General features: G+C 50.6%; 1 protein-coding gene across 1 annotated transcript in view; it reads left to right on the top strand.

Annotated features, from left to right (window-relative positions):
- Positions 1-7828, top strand: part of POLE (DNA polymerase epsilon, catalytic subunit) — a 33657-nt gene extending 25829 nt beyond the window's left edge. Inside the window, exons 33-48 of the mRNA XM_066562090.1 lie at positions 556-709; positions 790-896; positions 1976-2152; positions 2529-2752; positions 2900-3120; positions 3715-3919; positions 4321-4494; positions 4758-4883; positions 5369-5501; positions 5590-5782; positions 5871-6002; positions 6108-6301; positions 6497-6697; positions 6976-7101; positions 7227-7316; positions 7550-7828. Of these exons, the coding sequence (XP_066418187.1) occupies positions 556-709; positions 790-896; positions 1976-2152; positions 2529-2752; positions 2900-3120; positions 3715-3919; positions 4321-4494; positions 4758-4883; positions 5369-5501; positions 5590-5782; positions 5871-6002; positions 6108-6301; positions 6497-6697; positions 6976-7101; positions 7227-7316; positions 7550-7663 (2571 nt within the window). The 3' untranslated portion in view covers positions 7664-7828. The remainder of the gene's footprint in view (positions 1-555; positions 710-789; positions 897-1975; positions 2153-2528; positions 2753-2899; positions 3121-3714; positions 3920-4320; positions 4495-4757; positions 4884-5368; positions 5502-5589; positions 5783-5870; positions 6003-6107; positions 6302-6496; positions 6698-6975; positions 7102-7226; positions 7317-7549) is intronic.
- The last annotated feature ends 9772 nt before the right edge of the window (positions 7829-17600 follow it).

Raw genomic sequence — 17600 nt, 5'->3', positions numbered from 1 at the left:
CAGTTTGCCCTCAGGGATGAAACTTAGATGGGAATGCTTCATCTTGCTGAAGAGATGTGAGGGGCCTCTACAACTAAAACTAGCACAAGGGAAGAGTAATTAGGCAACAAATGTTTATTGCTTCTCACTAGTTTTGGACCAGGTTCCTCAGCAAGCCATTCAAGAGTCTCCAACAGCAGTGGACTTGACAGCTATGGGTTTAATAAAACAGGATGGATCTGTGGTGAATCTCCCACCATGCTCCATTATCTGGAGGTTCAAATGGAGCCCCTGCCTCAGAGTGACAGACCACAAGTTGCAGAGCAGCAAGATTGCCCAAATATTGCTCCACATGTCCTCCAAAGTACCTTGATGATAGGGTCTGGGCGTAGATAGGAAGATGTGGATTTTGAGGTACCTGTTCTATACCTTTAGCAAGGCTGATAGTACCAAACTCATGCCAAGGCACCTCAGATATGTGCTACCTGTGGCTTTTAATCTGGGTTATTCTAGGTCTGCAACCCCAAGAAGAGTTTAGTAGCAGTTGTTCCATCACATCTCTCCCCATCATTCCAGGTGCCACTGCTATTCCGTGCCCTGATCCACCTGGGCTGTGTGTGCATGGTCAGCAGGCAGCTTGTCCGGCACCTGGCAGGGCGAGAGGCTGAAACCTTCAACATTGAGCACCTGGAGATGCGCTCACTGGCTCAGTTCACTTACCTGGAGCCAGGTGAGGCATCCTGGGAGAGGGGCTCCTGGGGCACCTGGCACCCATGGGTACCACTGATGCTCTGTGCTCTATGTCCCCAGGAAGCATTCGCCACATCTACCTGTACCACAGCTCCCAGGGCAGCAAGGCAGTCCTGGGCCTCTTCATCCCCTCCCAACGCAAGGCTGCTGTCTTTGTGCTGGACAAGGTAAGGAGGGCTGTGGAGAGTGGAAAATTAGGGGTGCTGATGGCTGGACATGCCCTGGCCATGTGCCCTGATAGCCCTCATGTCCTGAACTGATCCCCACAGCAGGGAAGGGAGAGATTCTGCCCCTCTGCCTTGCTCAGGTGAGACCCCACGTGCAGAGCTGCCTCCAGCCTGGGGTTTGCAACATAGGAATGATGTGGAGCTGCTGAAGTAAGTTCAGAGGAGGCCACAGAGATGCTCTGATGAAGGCTGGAGCACTTCTGCTTTGTAGACAGGCTGGGAGAGCTGGAGGTGTTGAACCAGGAGAAGAGAAGGCTCCAGGGAGACCTTAGAGCCCCTTCCAGTGCCTAAAGAGAGCTGGAAAGGAACTTTGGACAAGGGATGGAGTGACAGAACAAGGGGGAATGGCTTCCCACTACCAGAGAGCAAGGTTAGGTGGAATATTGGGAGGAAATTGTTCCCTGTGAACAAGGGGGAATGGCTTCCCACTACCAGAGAGCAAGGTTAGGTGGAATATTGGGAGGAAATTGTTCCCTGTGGGTGTGGTGAGGCCCCGGCACAGATTTGCCAGCAAAGCTGTGGCTGCCCTATCCCCAGAAGTGTTTTCTAGGCCAGGTTGGATGGGGCCTGGAGCAACCTGGTCTAGTCGACCTCAGGTTGCACTAGGGGAGGTTTAGGATGAATGTTAGGAAAAACTTCACCAAAAGAGTTGTCAAGCCGTGGCATGGCTGCCCAGGACAGTGGTGGAGTCACCATCCCTGGAGGGATTTAAAAGATGTGAGGGTGTGGCACTTGGAGACATGGTTTAGTGGTGGCCTTTGGCAGTGCTCGGTGAACAGCTGGACTTGATCATAAAGGTATTTTCCAACCTAAACAATTCTGAGATTATGTATTATCTGTGGCAGGGGGTTGGACTAGACAACATTTAAAGGTCCCTTCCACCCCAGACCTGGTAGGGCCAGGCAGCAGGAGGTTTCTCCGTACATCACACATCCCTGCCAAGTTTTGGCAGGGCCCCTGGCACTGCACATCCCAGGGTTGCTCTCCCCCTGCTCTGACCTGGTCCCTCTTCCACCCAGGTACGCAGCAACCAGATGCCAAACCTCTCCACCTTGTTCTCAGTTGAGCGCGCAGCTCTGCTGGAAAAGGTGGGCAAGGAGCTGTTGCCCCCAGACAAACACACCTTTGAGGTGCGTGCTGAGACCGACCCCAAGGCCATCTACAGAGGTGTCCAGCGGCTGCTCTCAGGCTACAAGGTGAGATGAAGGTGTGGGGAAGGTTTCAGTGGGACCGTTTGGACTAAGGGAAGGATGCTGTGGAAGGCACTGTTACAGCAGTTCCAAGAACACCTGCTTGTAACTGCTGGACCCAAGGTCATGAAGTGGGTGCTTGTTTTGCTTGTGTGGGGCTTATCTGGGGCAGTGTCAGCAGCAAGGCCACCTCAGGATCTAGCTCCGTCCCTGCAATCAGCTGGAGAGCTGGTGTTGTTGAAGGTGGGTGCATGCTTCAGGAATGCTGGGGTGTGCTCAGAACCATGGGGACCTGCTTTGGGTATGGGGCACCTGACACCACCAGCTTCCTATTGAGCAGGTGAGAGGTGCACCAGGACATGTCTCTTTCTTCTTGGTGCAGGATGAGCGCCGGGGCCCCACATTGGTGGCTGTGCAGTCCAACTGGGACCTGAAGCAGCTGGCAAGTGGAATCCCCATCATGGAGGAGTTCCCCTTGGTCCCCATCCGGCTGGTAGACGACATCAGCTACTCTGTCCTGGACTGGCAGCGCCATGCCGCCCGCCGCATGATTCGCCACTACCTCAACCTGGACACCTGCCTTTCCCAGGCTTTTGAGATGAGCAGGTACCCAGGGTGGCCATGTTCCCGTGAGGCTGCCATGCCCTCAGTGGGACCACAGGAGTTTCCTCACCCCTTGAGGGGATGGTCAGGGTCTCTGTTTTCCCTGCAGCCATGCTCATGCCAATGACCACTGATGTCTCTGTGCCTCAGGTACTACCACATCCCCATTGGAAACCTCCCTGATGACATCTCCACCTTCGGCTCCGACTTGTTCTTCTCACGCCACCTTCATCGTCACAACCACCTGTTGTGGCTGTCCCCCACAGCCCGCCCCGACCTGGGGGGGAAGGAGGCCGATGACAACCGCCTGGTCATGGAGTTTGATGAGAGAGCCTCAGTTGAGATCAACCACCCTGGCTGCTACTCCACAGGTGAAGAGGGAGGAAGGTGGTAGCACTGAATGGGGCAGAGCTGGATCCTGCTCTGTGAGTCCTGCAGAGGTGTGGATGCAGTCCCCAAAGAGTCTCTATGGTGACAGTTGTAACCAGCAGCTTTTGGGTTTCGGCATCTGTATGGGTAAGGAGGATGCTAAGGGCATGTCCTGGAGCAGGGAAGGCTCACCTGAAACATGTGCAGGCATCAAAATGGGGATTCTTTACCAATGACCAATGACAGCAGCACTTGACAGATCACCTGCAATGTTGTCAGCCCAAGGACAGCTCACTTGGTCATCACTGGTGATGCTGGGACAGACCTCTCAGGCAGCTTGAGTTCTTCTGAGGTCCACTGTCACAGCCTCCAGGAAAACTGGTGGTCCCCAGAGGATCAGTAGGTCTGAGTCTTGTTGAAAGACAAGGCTCAATCAACACCTATGAAGGTCCAGTCATGCCTGTGAAAGCATCTGCCCTCTGAGTGCAGTAGCACCTCTAGATCACCCTGTACCTGTGAAAAGCACTTCTGGCAGAGCAGGAGGGTGTTCCTGGTCCTTTCCCTGCCTCCCTGCTGACAGCTGTGTCTGCTCTTAGTGTGTCTGGAGCTGGACATCCAGAGCCTGGCTGTGAATACCGTGTTGCAGTCTCACCACGTGAATGACATGGAAGGAGGCTCCAGCATGAGCATTAGCTTCGATGTGATTCAGCAGGCATCCCTGGAGGACATGGTCACAGGGAACCAAGCTGCCAACATCCCAGCCAGCTATGATGAAACTGCCCTCTGCTCCAACACTTTCAGGTGTGGCTTGAGAAACAGCAGGAGGTAGAGAGGTGGTCTCCATCCTGGCAGGTCCCCTTAGAGTCCTACTTCACTCCCTCCTGGCTTTAGCCTTTCCCCAGCAGTAGGGCTTGTAGGGTGGTGTAAGTACAAATCCATGCCTCCAGTGCATGGCAGGCATCTTCTCCAACACATTGGAAGTTCCTCAGAGCTGCCTGGTGCCTCAGCCAGCAGATGCAGGGGAATGTTGCTTTCTCCTTTGTTCATGCTCCACCAGGTTTTAGAGGCATATATGTGCTGAGGGCTGAAGAAGGGAGTTCCTGTTCTAAATCATCTAGTGTGCCCATAAATAGGTCTCTGTCAGGAAGGGGGAAGTGTTGCTGGTTGCTGGTGGGGTGATGCCAGTCTCTGCTCGTTGGCAGGATTTTGAAGAGCATGGTGGTGAGCTGGGTGAAGGAGATTACGCAGTACCACAATGCCTATGCAGACAACCAGGTCATTCACTTTTACCGCTGGCTCCGCTCTCCTTCCTCCCTGCTTTATGACCCAGCACTGCACCGCACACTCCACAACATGATGAAGAAGCTTTTCCTACAGTAAGTGAGGTCTTAAGTGTGCCAGTCTGGTGGATGGGGAATGGAGAGGCATGATGTTAGTGACCAGGATGCTGGCACCCACAGTGATCCTCCAGAAAGGTGGGCAGTAGGAGGGAACTCTCACCCTCTTTGGGTGACTTCCCTTGCCCAGTGTTGCTACATGTTGACTCTAGGCTGAGGAATCAACACATGCTCTTTGGGTCACGTATACCCCTCATGCATTGCTTTCCTGCCCACTGATGCCACCCTGTGCCCTGCTGCAGGCTGGTGGCTGAGTTCAAGCGCCTGGGCTCCTCTGTGGTCTACGCCAACTTCAACCGCATCATCCTCTGCACCAAGAAGCGGCACATTGAGGATGCCATCAGCTATATGGAGTATATCATCAACAGGTGAGGTGCACCTGGAGGTGGGGCTGGGGCAGGGCTCAAGACCAGGGAGGAGGATGCTGATTTTTTGTCTTCTAATGCGCCTCAAAACTGAATTTATTACTTTTTTTGGCAAAGCTATGGAAGGGACAAGGCTTCCTAGTTGTCTTGCTGTCATGCCTGGAGTAGTGATTTGTCCCTAGCTGCCTCTATGGGCAGTATTCCAAGTATACTCCTAGGATTCAATCCTGAAGAGACTTCAAGGAGAGCCTGAGATGCCCAGCAACTTATCCCCTGGCTGGCTGTCCACATCCCAGCTGTGGTATAGGCACCTTGACACAAGAACAAAGAGCCAAGTGTCCTTGGGCATGACTTCCCCTGGGATCCCTAGCAGGTGCCCAGTGGGAAAGGGGACACTCCTCTATCCTGGCCAGCACCACCTCCCCACAGTGTCCCGTGGAGAAGAAATTATGCTGACACAGAAACTGACTGCAGTTTCCTCCCTCCAGCATCCACTCCAAGGAGATCTTCCACTCTCTGACCATCTCATTCTCCCGGTGCTGGGAGTTCCTGCTCTGGATGGACCCAGCAAATTATGGAGGTATCAAGGGAAAAGTGGATTCTCGCATCCACTATGGGGAGGTAAGAGATGGAAAGCACCCTGTCCCTTGGGAGCAGAGTAGGGAGGTGTTGGCTGGGCATGAGAGACTGCTATGCATGTGACCCCCAGAAGGACACCAGGAAGACATTGGAGGAGGAGGAGGAGAGTGAGGAAGAGGAGGAGGAGGAGGAGGTGGCGAGGGAAGAAGAGGAGGAGAAAGGGGAGCCAGATGTGGAGGAGCTGCTGGAGAATAACTGGAACATCGCGCAGTTCCTGCCCCAGGCCGGCTCCTGCCAGAGCTACTTCTTGATGATCATATCAGGTGAGCAGTATGGGGAGATGATGAGGTCATTGTGCCCCTCCGGTGCCAATTCTGGATAGGAGCCAGAGCCTTGCCTATGTCTTCCCAGCCTACATCGTGGCTGTGTACCACAGCATGAAGGAAGAACTGCGGCGTAACACTCCTGGGAGCACCCCCATCAAGAGGAGGAGCACCAGCCAGGTGTCCCAGGAGGCTCTGGGGGAGCTGAGGGCCATGCCTGGTGAGTGCCAAGCCCCAAGGCAGCCCTGCTGCAGGTAGAGACACCCACCTTGCTTGCTCTACGTGCCACCAATCAGTTCAAACACTCTCTGCTTTACCCCTTTAGGCATGATAACCTTCTCACAAGATTACGTGGCCAATGAGCTCACCCAAAGCTTCTTCACCATCACCCAGAAGATCCAGAAGAAGATGGCTGGTTCCCAAAATGCCACAGAGCCCTCAGATATGTTCCCAGTCCTGCCTGGCTCCTACCTGCCACTCAACAACCCAGCTCTAGAGTTCATCAAATATGTCTGCAAGGTCAGTAGGGGTGGGCCAGGCTCCTTGGCTGAAGGATTGGGGTCTGAACTGAAATTCTGGTCCTTGTCCATTGCTGCAGCTTCTCCCAGGATGGATCTTTTTACTGGGTCCTGAATCTATATGAGGGTCACAAGGATCTGAGCTATCCTTAGAACAGTTTCTGCTGCTAGGCTCATCTGGCTTTTATCCTTGCAGGTCCTCTCCCTGGATGCCAACATAACCAACCAGGTGAACAAACTACGCCGGGACCTGCTGCGCCTCATCGAGGTGGGCGAGTTCTCAGAAGCAGCCCAGTTTCAGGACCCTTGCCGCTCCTATATGCTTCCTGAAGTCATCTGCAGGAACTGCAACTTCTGCAGGGATTTGGACCTGTGCAAGGACCCTGCCCTTTCCCAGGTGCAGCCTCTCTCCTAGGGACAATAGAGGCCCCAGTACAGCAATGCTGGAGGCCAGCCAATCATCTTACCCACTTTATCTCCCCTTTGTTTTGCAGCTCTGCCTGCTGTCCATGATCATCCTCTCCTAAAGCAAATTTTCTGTTCATCTTTTCTAGCTGCATGTGATGGATCTGAGCATGCTTGGGCTTTGGCTTATGTTCTGTCCTCTCCAGAAACAAGTTCCACTATCCCAGTGCATGGAACTTGCAGTGCTTACGCCCCTCTTTTTGCCCCTAGGACAGGTCGGTGCTGCCCGGCTGGCTCTGCCCCAGCTGCCATGTGCAGTATGATACTGATGCCATTGAGATGGCACTGGTGGAAGCCCTGCAGAAGAAACTGATGGCCTTTGTGCTGCAGGACCTGGTAAGCACAGGGATCTCCCACTCTGCCCATTTCCCTGGTTGTCTGTGCCTGGACACATTAACTTTTCCACTGGCAGAAGAGCTTGGCCTCATCTCTTGACCCACCTGAACCTCCTTGGCCTCCAGGTGTGCAGAAAGTGTCACGGTGTGAAGGAGACACACATGCCTGTGTACTGCAGCTGTGCTGGAGACTTCGCCCTCACCATCTCCTCCCAGGTACTTCAACACCTGCCCAGCCCAGCCCCAGCCCAGCAGCTCAGTGAGGGGCCCTAAGGTGCCCTGTGCCTCCTCTGCCTCTGCTCTAACTGCACATCCTGCGGCACCTGAGAGACTGCTATGAGCACCTGCTGAGCTGCTCTCTGGCCAGCCCTGCCCAGCCACTCTGTCAGAGCCCCTGGCTGCCCAGGATGCTGAGTAGCCTCCTTCCCTCCCTGTTCTTCTCTCCCCAGGTCTTCATGGACCATGTCAGTGTCTTCCAGAACATTGCCCGACATTATGGCATGGCCTACTTGCTGGAAACCATTGAGTGGCTTCTGCACACCAACCTCCAGCTCCAGCAGTGAGGGCTGGGCTGCTCTTCCTGCCTACTCCATGCTCTCACATCCATGGAGAGTGGTACTGGACCCTCTTAGCCATGGGCCAGACCACAGAGACACTGCACAGCCCTCCTGCAGGGAGGGAAGAGGAGGAGAGCCATGCTTGGCACTGGGTTGTCTTTGCCTGGAGCTGCCTGGTGGGGGATTTGGGAGTTTCCAGTGGCTAGACTGGGTTCCACAGGTCTGTGCTGGCCCCAGGTGTAGTTTTAATTTTCAATTTCTGTAAATAAATGGGTGGTAGAAGGCAGGTGTCATTTTTAGGGAGGGAGGAATTCAGGGGCTGTGAGTGCCAGTGGCTGTGGCACCACCCATAGCCTGGGTCATACTGGTGGCTGTGGTACCACTGGCTTCACCCCATCCTCAGCCCAGCCCTTGCCAGCATGAGGCAGGCAGTGCCCACAGGTGCTGCCCACACCTGCCAGCAGGTCCTGCCTCTGGGCAGCTGGCTGCGGTGCGGTGACTTCCCTGTGCTAATGCGTTTGGGCATGCTTGGCCCAAGCACTTGTCAGCTCTCATTAAGGTACTAATGGGTCTGTCCAGTGAGGTGGGGGACCTGAGACCCTATACACATCCCTGCAGGACCAGCAGCCCATGGCTGGAGGCTGTACATCCCTGCCATGGCAGTGCAGGCTGGAGGATGGAGACACAGCCATCAGCTCTGACGCCCATGTCCCTCCATTTCACTGCAGTGAGTCGCCCTAGGCAAGGTTTATTGACAGCCTGTACAGTAAAGGCAGGGCAACCCTGATGATGGGGAGAAAGTGATGCATCTGACTCCATTGATACCAGAAGGCTAATTAATTACTTTATATTATACTATGTTATTCTATATTACAATAATCTAAACTGAATCTGCACAAAGCACTCAACTGCCCAGAATCTTGTGACTATCAGTTGGCAGTCCCAAAACACAAACGGATTCAAGTGGTCAGTGAATCAAAACACTCACACCAGAATCCAGTTACCAATTCTCTTCAAGTAAACAACTTTCCACAATGCATTCCACTTGTAAACAGCAAGAGGCACAGCAATTGAGATAAGAATTGTTTTTTCTCTCTATGAGGTTCAGAGAATGTGAATCCCAGAAAATATCCTTGGGAAGTTGTGCCTTGCTTTTCTCTGTGAAGAGAAATGCGGCTACAAGCTTGGGGTTGGCAGTGGTGGCAGGTGGGCTGTAGGATATGTCCCACTCTTCCATGTGTGCTGCTCCTCATGGAGGCAGCAGGTCCCTCAGAACTGGGAGCTACTGATGGTTTCAGGCAGAGCGTGCATTATCCACCCTGCCACCATGACCTTTCTGCTCTGGTGGTACCTGCAATGGCATGGCATGGCATGAGCCTGGAGCAGCCCCATAGTCATTACCACTGAGGAACCATCTAAAGAGGAGATCAATGGGCATTGTGATGGTGAGACAGGGCCATCACCTGTAGTTGTATTCAGGGAAGCCAAGTGCTTTCAGGGTGGAGACAGTGAGAGGAAGAGTGTGGGCTGCACTGGGTGGTCAGACAGGTTCAGTTTGCACTTATGGCTGATGATCACACCCCACACAGCAGCAGAGACCATTAGCCCTCACATACTATGGGCACAGCATCCCAAAGGGCATGAGCTCACCACAGCCATGGCATCTCAATGGGCAGAGGACCACTGCAGCCACGGGATCCTTGTGGGCACGACACCAGGAGCTTTTGGGCATCTCAATACTAGAAGATACAAATCTCTTAGCATCCAATGAGGGCTGTGAGGATGGTGGAGGGTCTAGATGTGTGGGGCAGCTGAGGGCACTTGGTTTATTCAGACCTCACCAGGGGGGCTGCAGCTCCTCTTGAGGGGCAGGCACTGATCTCTGCTCCGTGAGCAAGGATAGAGCTCCAGAAGTGTTCGGACCACAAACACACACAGGGTGGGATTGTTGGGCTGTCTGGGCAAGGCCAGAAGTAGGAGTTGATGAATCTTGTGAGTTCTTTCCAACTCAGGATATTCCATGCTTCTATGAAAAGAGATGGCTGGGTGCCGAGGAATAGCTCTGGAGTCCTTGGAGGATCACAAAAAGGGGGAAGAGTTCTGGGCTGGGCAGACCTGGAGCAGCACTGTGGTTTCACTGGGATCGGTTCTCACTCCTGATGCGAGGCAGGCAGGGGGATGCTCTGCGGGACGCTCTGCTCCTCTGTCCCCTCCCGTCATCCGGCTCACACTGGAGGCCGTCCCGGGGTGACACCACCGTGCTCCTGCTGTGCCTGATGTCTGCTTCCCCCACAGTCACTCCTCTCTGGCTCCCGGGGACCTCGGCGGGGCCGGGAGGGGCCTGAGCGGGGCAGGGGTTTGCAGGAGCTGCCCCGCCCGCAGGGGGCGCTGCACGACCGGCTGGAGCGGAGCAGCTCGGCCGGGTTTGGCTGCGTTCAGCTGGGCTGGGCTGGGCTGGGCTGGGCTGGCCACAGTTCGAATAGATTTTTGCTTCTACTTATTAAAGCCCTGATGTCCTGGGTACTGCAAGGAAGCAACTGGAGATGTTTTATCTCTTCTGGAGGGAACTATCCTGGATGACCCCAAGACTCCTCCCAGTCACCTCCTGGGGCTTTTTGATCTGTGATTTCAAGACCTGATATCCCGGGTAGCAGACTCAGACTACTCCAGGGAAGCTGCCTGTGATGTTTTGCTCTTTGGTAGAAGCTCTCTGTTCAAGGATCCAGCTGAGACTTCCCAAGCATCTCATAGAGTCTTTTCATTAATTACCAATAAATCCTGACATCCTGAGTAGTAGTCCAAGACTCCTACAAGTAAGCAACCTGCGATGATTTTTCTCTTTTTGAACAAAAGTGCATCTGCTGGAATCTCCCTGCAGCTTCTCCCAGGCATCTCCCAGTCTTTTCATCTCTACTATAGGCATTTGATATCCCAGGCAGCAGCCCCAGACTCCTCCAGGGAAGCTGCCCAAGATGATTTTTCTCTTTGTGGAAATTGCATCTTCTAGGTTCTGCATTAGGCACCTGCTATGCATCTTCTGGAGTCTTTCTGTCTTTTATTTCAGCGCCTGAAATCCTGTGAAAAACGCCAATCACTTGTTAAAAAAATTTAAAAGTTTAATAGTAATAAAATGGCTATAAAAATAGTAATACAAATTAGAATAATAAGAATTTTGAATCAGAGCTAGGACAATAAAGGACAATAAAAGCAAAGAATACAAACGTTCGGATGCTTTCCTTAAAAAAAGTATGGCTCGCTAACAAAGGATTAACTCTTAAAAGCAATAGCCTTTTGCATATTCTTATACCTCAACCATGATGCAGAAATTCTTTTCAAACAAAGGGTGTTCTCTGGTTATTGTCAAATTGTCCTCCTTAATCCTGTTGGCACCTCAAAGATGAAAAGGAGGTGGAAGAAAGTTTGTCTTTTCTGATAACAAGACAATATTTCTTTTCTTAGAGCTTGTTGCTGTTATCTCTGTGTGAAGAATTTCTTGATTATCTCATCTCTTTCTTGAGCTAGTTAAAGAGTATCTTACATAGCATAGTTTCTGTTTTAACATTGTGTTATAATCTAAAACTATCTTTAACACACTACATAAGAGAATTAGTACACCATAACTTTCTAACATAACACATATAATATTAATTTCAATATTTGCGAAAAGCCAAGCATTTTTCACAATCCCAAATAGCAGCCCCAGATTTCTCCAGGGAAGGGATCCAAGATGATTCTTTTCTGTTCATGGGACCTACATCCTCAAGGACCCACCCCAGACTCCTCCCAGGCATCTCCTGAAGGCTTTACACAGCTGCTTTAGTCTCTCCTCAGAACCCAGGAGCAGCTCAAGGCTCCTCTAAGAAAAGCAACCTGGGGTAACCGTTTCTCATTTGGAATTAACTCTTCTCTGGGATCCACCTGAGATTTGTCCCACTTCTTCCAGTGCCCTGTGGTCATGGGTAGCAGCCCCAGACTCCTCCCAGGGAGACCTCCAAGATGATCTTTCTCTTCTGGAGGACTCTGCATCTGACAGATGCAAAATACAGCACCATGGATCATTGCAGCACTGTGGATTGTGCACAGTCCTCTGGTCAAAGGCCCCAGAAATTGGTCTGGGAGCACTTCAAGGATCTTGGATAGTTTATGACTTCTTCTAAGACATAAAAGCCTCCTCTCCCATCAGAAGGGATGAAAACCCTCAGGCTATGGTGTGAATGTCCTGCTATTTTTCCAGGGTTGGGGGAGTTTTACTGGCCTGAGCCAGTAATGGCTCAGGAGCACATTGGCATGATAAAAAGCAGTATCCCACCTCACTTCCCTGGCTCAAATCCCAGCCTGCACCCTTCTCCCCCTGGACTGTTCCCTTGTCAGCAAAGTGCTCAGGAGGATCTATCTGCTCCACAGCCTTCCCAGCCACCAAAGGAAGGAGTTCACTAGATCCTCCTTTTCATCCTTTTTGTAGAAGGATGAAAATGGGATTCAGACATCCCATTTGCCAGCCCCCTGGTGAGCCAGGACTGTTGATAGATGATAAAAAAGACCACTTACTTAAAGGACAAGATGCTTTCTTAAAGTTAAAAAAATACCTGTGCTAATTAAAATATATTTTTCTTTAGATTTAATTAAATATTTTTGCTTTATCCCCTAAAATTATTTTCCACAATGGATGCACCACTTACAAGTGTTGCCCATAATTCTGTAAAGGCATTTTCCAGACTGAGAAATCCAAATATCTGGTGTGCTTGTTGTGGCTTCAGCCAGCACAGTCCTCCTCCTCTGCTGCCCTCACAATGACACCATCACACAGCCACTACCTGCAGGTCTCTCTTAATGATTCATCAGTCACTTCTCCTCTTTTCATACCTGTCTAATTGCTGGCCAGATTTCCTCTACTGATTCTTATCTGTAATTCAACTCATCTGCCTGTCCATTCTCCCATGTTCACGTATCCCCATTTTTGTTTGTATCTCTTGATTGCAAATCCATCTGTGTCAGGCTGATTTACAGGTACTTTAGGGTTGGATGAAAACATTGAATTTTGGTGGCTTTTTTAAACATGGCATAGCTTTTGGTACTTTTTGATTTCTTCTGATGCTGTGTCATGGTTTAGAAATGGTATTCTCCAAGGCAGTACTCCTACTAAAACCATGTGCCCCTCCCCTCTCCAACTGGAGGTACAAAAGGTAAAGATACCAGGTTGAGATAAAGAACAATTCACTGGAAACAGCAAGGAGATAAGAAAACGAACTGTAGCAGCAACACTGCTAATAACAAAAGGTATAAGAAATTAAATTATTAGTGGGGAAAACTCCCCACTAATAGATACAACAGATGTTTTCTCAACTGGAATCAAGCCCTTCTCAGAAGACAGTGCCTTTCCCCTGCACCCAGCAATGACATGAAGTGGTATAAAATAACATCAGGGTCCTGGACATGTCTGCTCCTTGCTACTGCAAAAATGGCCCCTGTCCTGGCCAGAACCAGGGCACCTTGCATGCAGGTGAGCTTACAGGAAAGGCACTGGACAGACCTAAACCCCTCATGGGACCTTCCCAAGCTGTATTCTGTTGTGCTCTGGCAGGGGTCAGAGACAGAGGAGATCTCACCAGATACAGTTTAGTCCTTGTTGCCTGAGCAGGAAAACAACTGGCTCCAGGCTGCCCAGAAACTACTTTGCCTCAGGGACTGTTGTGCTACCCCATGTGGGACAGTGTCGGATTCCCCAGCAGAGGCAGAGGTGGATCACACTCATTTGATGCAGAACAATTTAACTTCTCAGGCCTAAACTGACAAAGAAATTAAACAGTTTCCTCTTGTGCTCATTAAAGCCATGCTTCCTGGAGCCCTTCCCAGAGGACAGCCTCACCTACCATCCAGGCTCTGGCTCTATGGAGAATTTCAGGCAAGAACGAGCTCACCACAGTTTCTGGAGCTCTTGGGGGTAAATCACACACCATGTAGAGGATGAGGTGGTGTAAGAATGTTCTAACAACATCTGCTGAGAGCCGATGGTGATAAAGCTGCTCCCGGATGCCAAGGTGTCTCTGCAGACAGGTTAGAATAGAAAATCAGAGGCACAGACTTCTGGATGATAGAATGGAGGCAGAAAGGGACAGGCCAGGGACAGGTGCCAGTCCCACCCCAAAGGGTGACTCTTTCTGCCACCTGTCGACCGGAGGGTCCCTCTGGTTAGCAGGACGTGCTGGGTACATGGAGGGCACTGACCCAGCACCAAAGGAGAGCAGTACTAAGGCTGTGACACATGGAAGCAGCCCTCCCTCTGGACGTGCCAGCAGCAGAAGCTCTTGGGGCTGTGAACAGGTCAGGCCTCCTTATGTGTTGCACAGCAACAGCCTCCTCTCTTAGGACAGCACTCCCAGAAACTGCTGCTCTACCTGTGTTACATGCAGAGTTATAGGGATGCAGTGGGACCTAGAGACTATGACAACCCTCAGAGGGCCCCTTCACATGACTCACAGGATAAAACAGTATCTCTCAGTCCCTAAGGGTATCACCTTGCAGGTTACCAGAAGTCTGGCCCAAAGAGAAGGTTCCCACCTTCTTTGTGTGAAAGCTTATCCAGACCCAGAGCAGTTCCCCACTCACCAGATCACACAGCTGGCATGGTGCTGCTCAGCTGAAAATCTCTGACACTGGACCCTTTGATCCCTGAACCTTTCCTCACCAGAGGCTTTCCTGACAGCAAACACCTTTTCTCCAGCTTCTGTCTCCCCTATAATTTTTCCAGAAATGGAACAGTGTTTCCAAGCCATGGAAATCACCATGTTGCTGTAAGATCAGTCAGCATCAGGTTTTGATGGCTAAATCTTCAGCCTGTCTCATGCCTGAGGTCTGTGTAACAGCCTTTCATCAAGCTGTTTCCACACTGAAATCTACCCAAAATCATGACAAAATCAACACTGAAAATCAACCCTGAAAACGAATCTTTTCAAGCTTTGGTGACTGCCTAGAAACAAACACTTGAACAAATAAGCCAAAATCTCTTTTCTTGATCACCAGGATAGTGCTTCTTTATTTGCATTGCTTGCTTCTCATAGGGTTGAAGGAATCATCATGTACAGCTGTGGAAAGATCAGGAGAAACAGAAAGCAGAATACTTCCAAAAGCAGCACATGCTGATGTTAGCCAGATCAGAAGTTCCCTGCATGTCAAGTGCAGCTTCTCAGTATACCCAGATAACAGAACAGGGAAGGATGGGGGTGGGGAATAAACAGTCTGGTCTCAGACTGGAAGAAATCCTCAAGCCATTAAGTGTTGAGGTTGGGAAGGTAAAGAACTGGGCAAGAATTGTAACACACCCAGACAAGAAGGCAAAGAACAGCAAAGCCAGTCTGTCTCAGAGATGGGAGGCAAGAAACTCTGGGAGAGGTGCCTCTACCTGAGAGGTGCCAGAAAGGAGACTCTAAACCTGAACATGACTGCCAGCCTAGGAAGAGCCCAGGAAGTGTGGTAGTGATGGAAAGCCAGGCATTCCTCACCTTGGGTGTCATCACAGGGGATCTGGAAGCCTCACAGACAAGGCAAATGGGGTCTGGCTGTTGGACAATTTCCTTGGAGACACCCTCCCTGAGACTAGGGAGCAAGACAGAAAGAATGTGCACGAGGGAAACTCACTCTCCTTCAGTTCAGTTTTAGAGCAAAGCTGCCTTCTCTTCTAAAAGGCCTTCTATTAAACTCTGTAATCTTGTTGCAATTTTGCAACCTTATTCTCTAAAACTTCATCAAATCTAAGAGATTTGTATTGATTTCTGTTCCAAGTCCCTGGCAGAAATGAGAGCTCCTGAAAGTGAAGACAACCCTTTTCACCCTTCTGGAGACCCCTTGGACAAACACAGATGCTATTCAGACAAAAAAAAAAGCACTGGGGGAGTGAGGTGGAAAACTTCTTTATCCCCACAAGCAGCACAAACACAACCCCTGATTTCAGAACACCGTAATTGTAGAAGAATGTAATTCTCAGCAAACAGTGACTCCAGGGGTTTAGGCAAAGAAATTAAATAACACTGCCTCATTCACTTGTGCACTTGTGTTGGCCTGGATGAAGTTTACAGCACAGTCCCAGACCTTCCAGTCAATAGCTTAAAAACAGACCAATAGATTGCAGTTTAAAAAGCAGGGAGAGGAGAGGAATTGAGGGGTCAGTGTGTGCAGATGTAAAGAATGGGCATACAAACTGATGGATGATAGGAGAAATTTTGCAGCCATGAAAAGAACTGTCTTTTTTTGGCAAAGCTTTTACAACCTGCACTAAAAATTGAACTGATTAAATATATTATTTTTTTTCTGATTTCTGGGTTTTTTTCCTGTCTTCTCCCTTGGAGCTTATCTTCAAAACCTTAAATGAAATCCCTTTCAACTTTAGGCCATCTTAAGGAAAGGCTGGGGGAGAACAGTCATTGTTAAATACAGAGAATTTTTTCTCTCCTAATTTCTTTACCCTGGTATGTTAGAGAGCAGATGTTGAACTTGCTCAGGTTCTGCCCAGCCCATTACAGACATCAAGAGCTGATTTATCTCCATCACAAGTTTCTCCATCTGAGACAGTTCGTGATGTCTCTTCATAGTTGGTGAGCAGAGATCCAGGCTGAGACATGATTCATTAGCCAGCAGCAGGAAAGGGTTTGTTGGGGAACCAGCTGCAGCCTGGAAGTGCCCATTTCTCTCCCTTGACTATGACCAGCTCGGATGAAGAAGGCATCCCTGTCCCATCTCATATGAAAGTGCCAAAGCCATGATAGGCTGGAGCAGGTATCAGCCTCTGTGACATTTATTCTCTGAATGTAAGCTGGCCCGGTTCCCCTTGAGACCAAGGGAGAGTGAGTCAGGTTTCTCCACAGTTGCCTCTGCTTCCTACATGCCCAGCCTCTGCAGTCTAGGGTTTGCTGTTTCAGGCTGGATGTGCAACAGAACTCAACCCAAGTGAAGGAGTTTATCCTGGTTGGATTCTCTGATTCTCAACACCTGCAAGTATTCCTGTTTGTCTTCTTCCTCTCTATGTATGTCCTGAGTCATGGGCAACCTCTGCATTACTGTGCTTGTGAGTACGTAGCATCAACTCCACCACCCTATGTAGTATTGTCTTGGTTTGAAAAGCCAGGTGTCCACTTAAGGAAAGTAGGAGCCTCCCTTGAAATGGAAAATGTAAACCCCTGCCTCCCGCATTATTATAATTTTGAAATTAATAGGCTCTCAGGCAAAGATATGGGAATAGGAATAACAGTTCTTTACTGGGAAAATTAAAAATACAAATACAATAATACAAACAACAAAAAAAACCCCACTGCCAGAGTCAGACCATGCCCTGTCCCCTGTGTGTCAGGGGGTGGCAGAGCCCCATCCCATGGGGGCTCAGCCCTCCTGCAGTGCCAGCTGTGGTTCTGCTGGAGCAGGGATCCTGCACAAGGGGGGAGTTTTCCTCTGCAGCTCCAGGGCTGCTGGAGATGGGCCTGGGCTCCCTCTGGCAATGCAGGGCAGCAGAAAGCTGCTCCTCTGGCAATGCACTGGGCAAAGGCTGCTGTGCTGTGCCAGGCTCACATTGGATCCAGGTAGGAATGCTTGGCTCCTGCCCTGGGCAGAGCATCTCCCCATGGGATGATGGAATTGGATCAGCCCTGCAGGGACACTCAGTGGCCATGGACAGCAGAGATCTCCTGGAGGGAGGATTGGCTGGGGGAGAGATAAAGAAAGCTGCCCCACCTGGTTTTAACAGGTGGCCGTATTAACAAAGAAGAAAACTGCCCCATGTCTTAACAGATGGCAGTAGAATACACACCCCGGCCACATCTTGCATTTCCCACCTAAAACATTGTCATCCTCGGCTTCTGTGTCATTACCTTGAACTCCTTTATTTCTATCATCTCCACTGTAGATCACCCCACCTGCTCAAGGCCAGTGAAGATCCTCCTCCACTTGTTCTTCCCAT

Source organism: Molothrus aeneus, chromosome 18 (assembly GCF_037042795.1).
Source record: "Molothrus aeneus isolate 106 chromosome 18, BPBGC_Maene_1.0, whole genome shotgun sequence".
Lineage (NCBI taxonomy): Eukaryota > Metazoa > Chordata > Aves > Passeriformes > Icteridae > Molothrus > Molothrus aeneus.
This window is presented reverse-complemented; position numbering and strand designations above follow the sequence as displayed.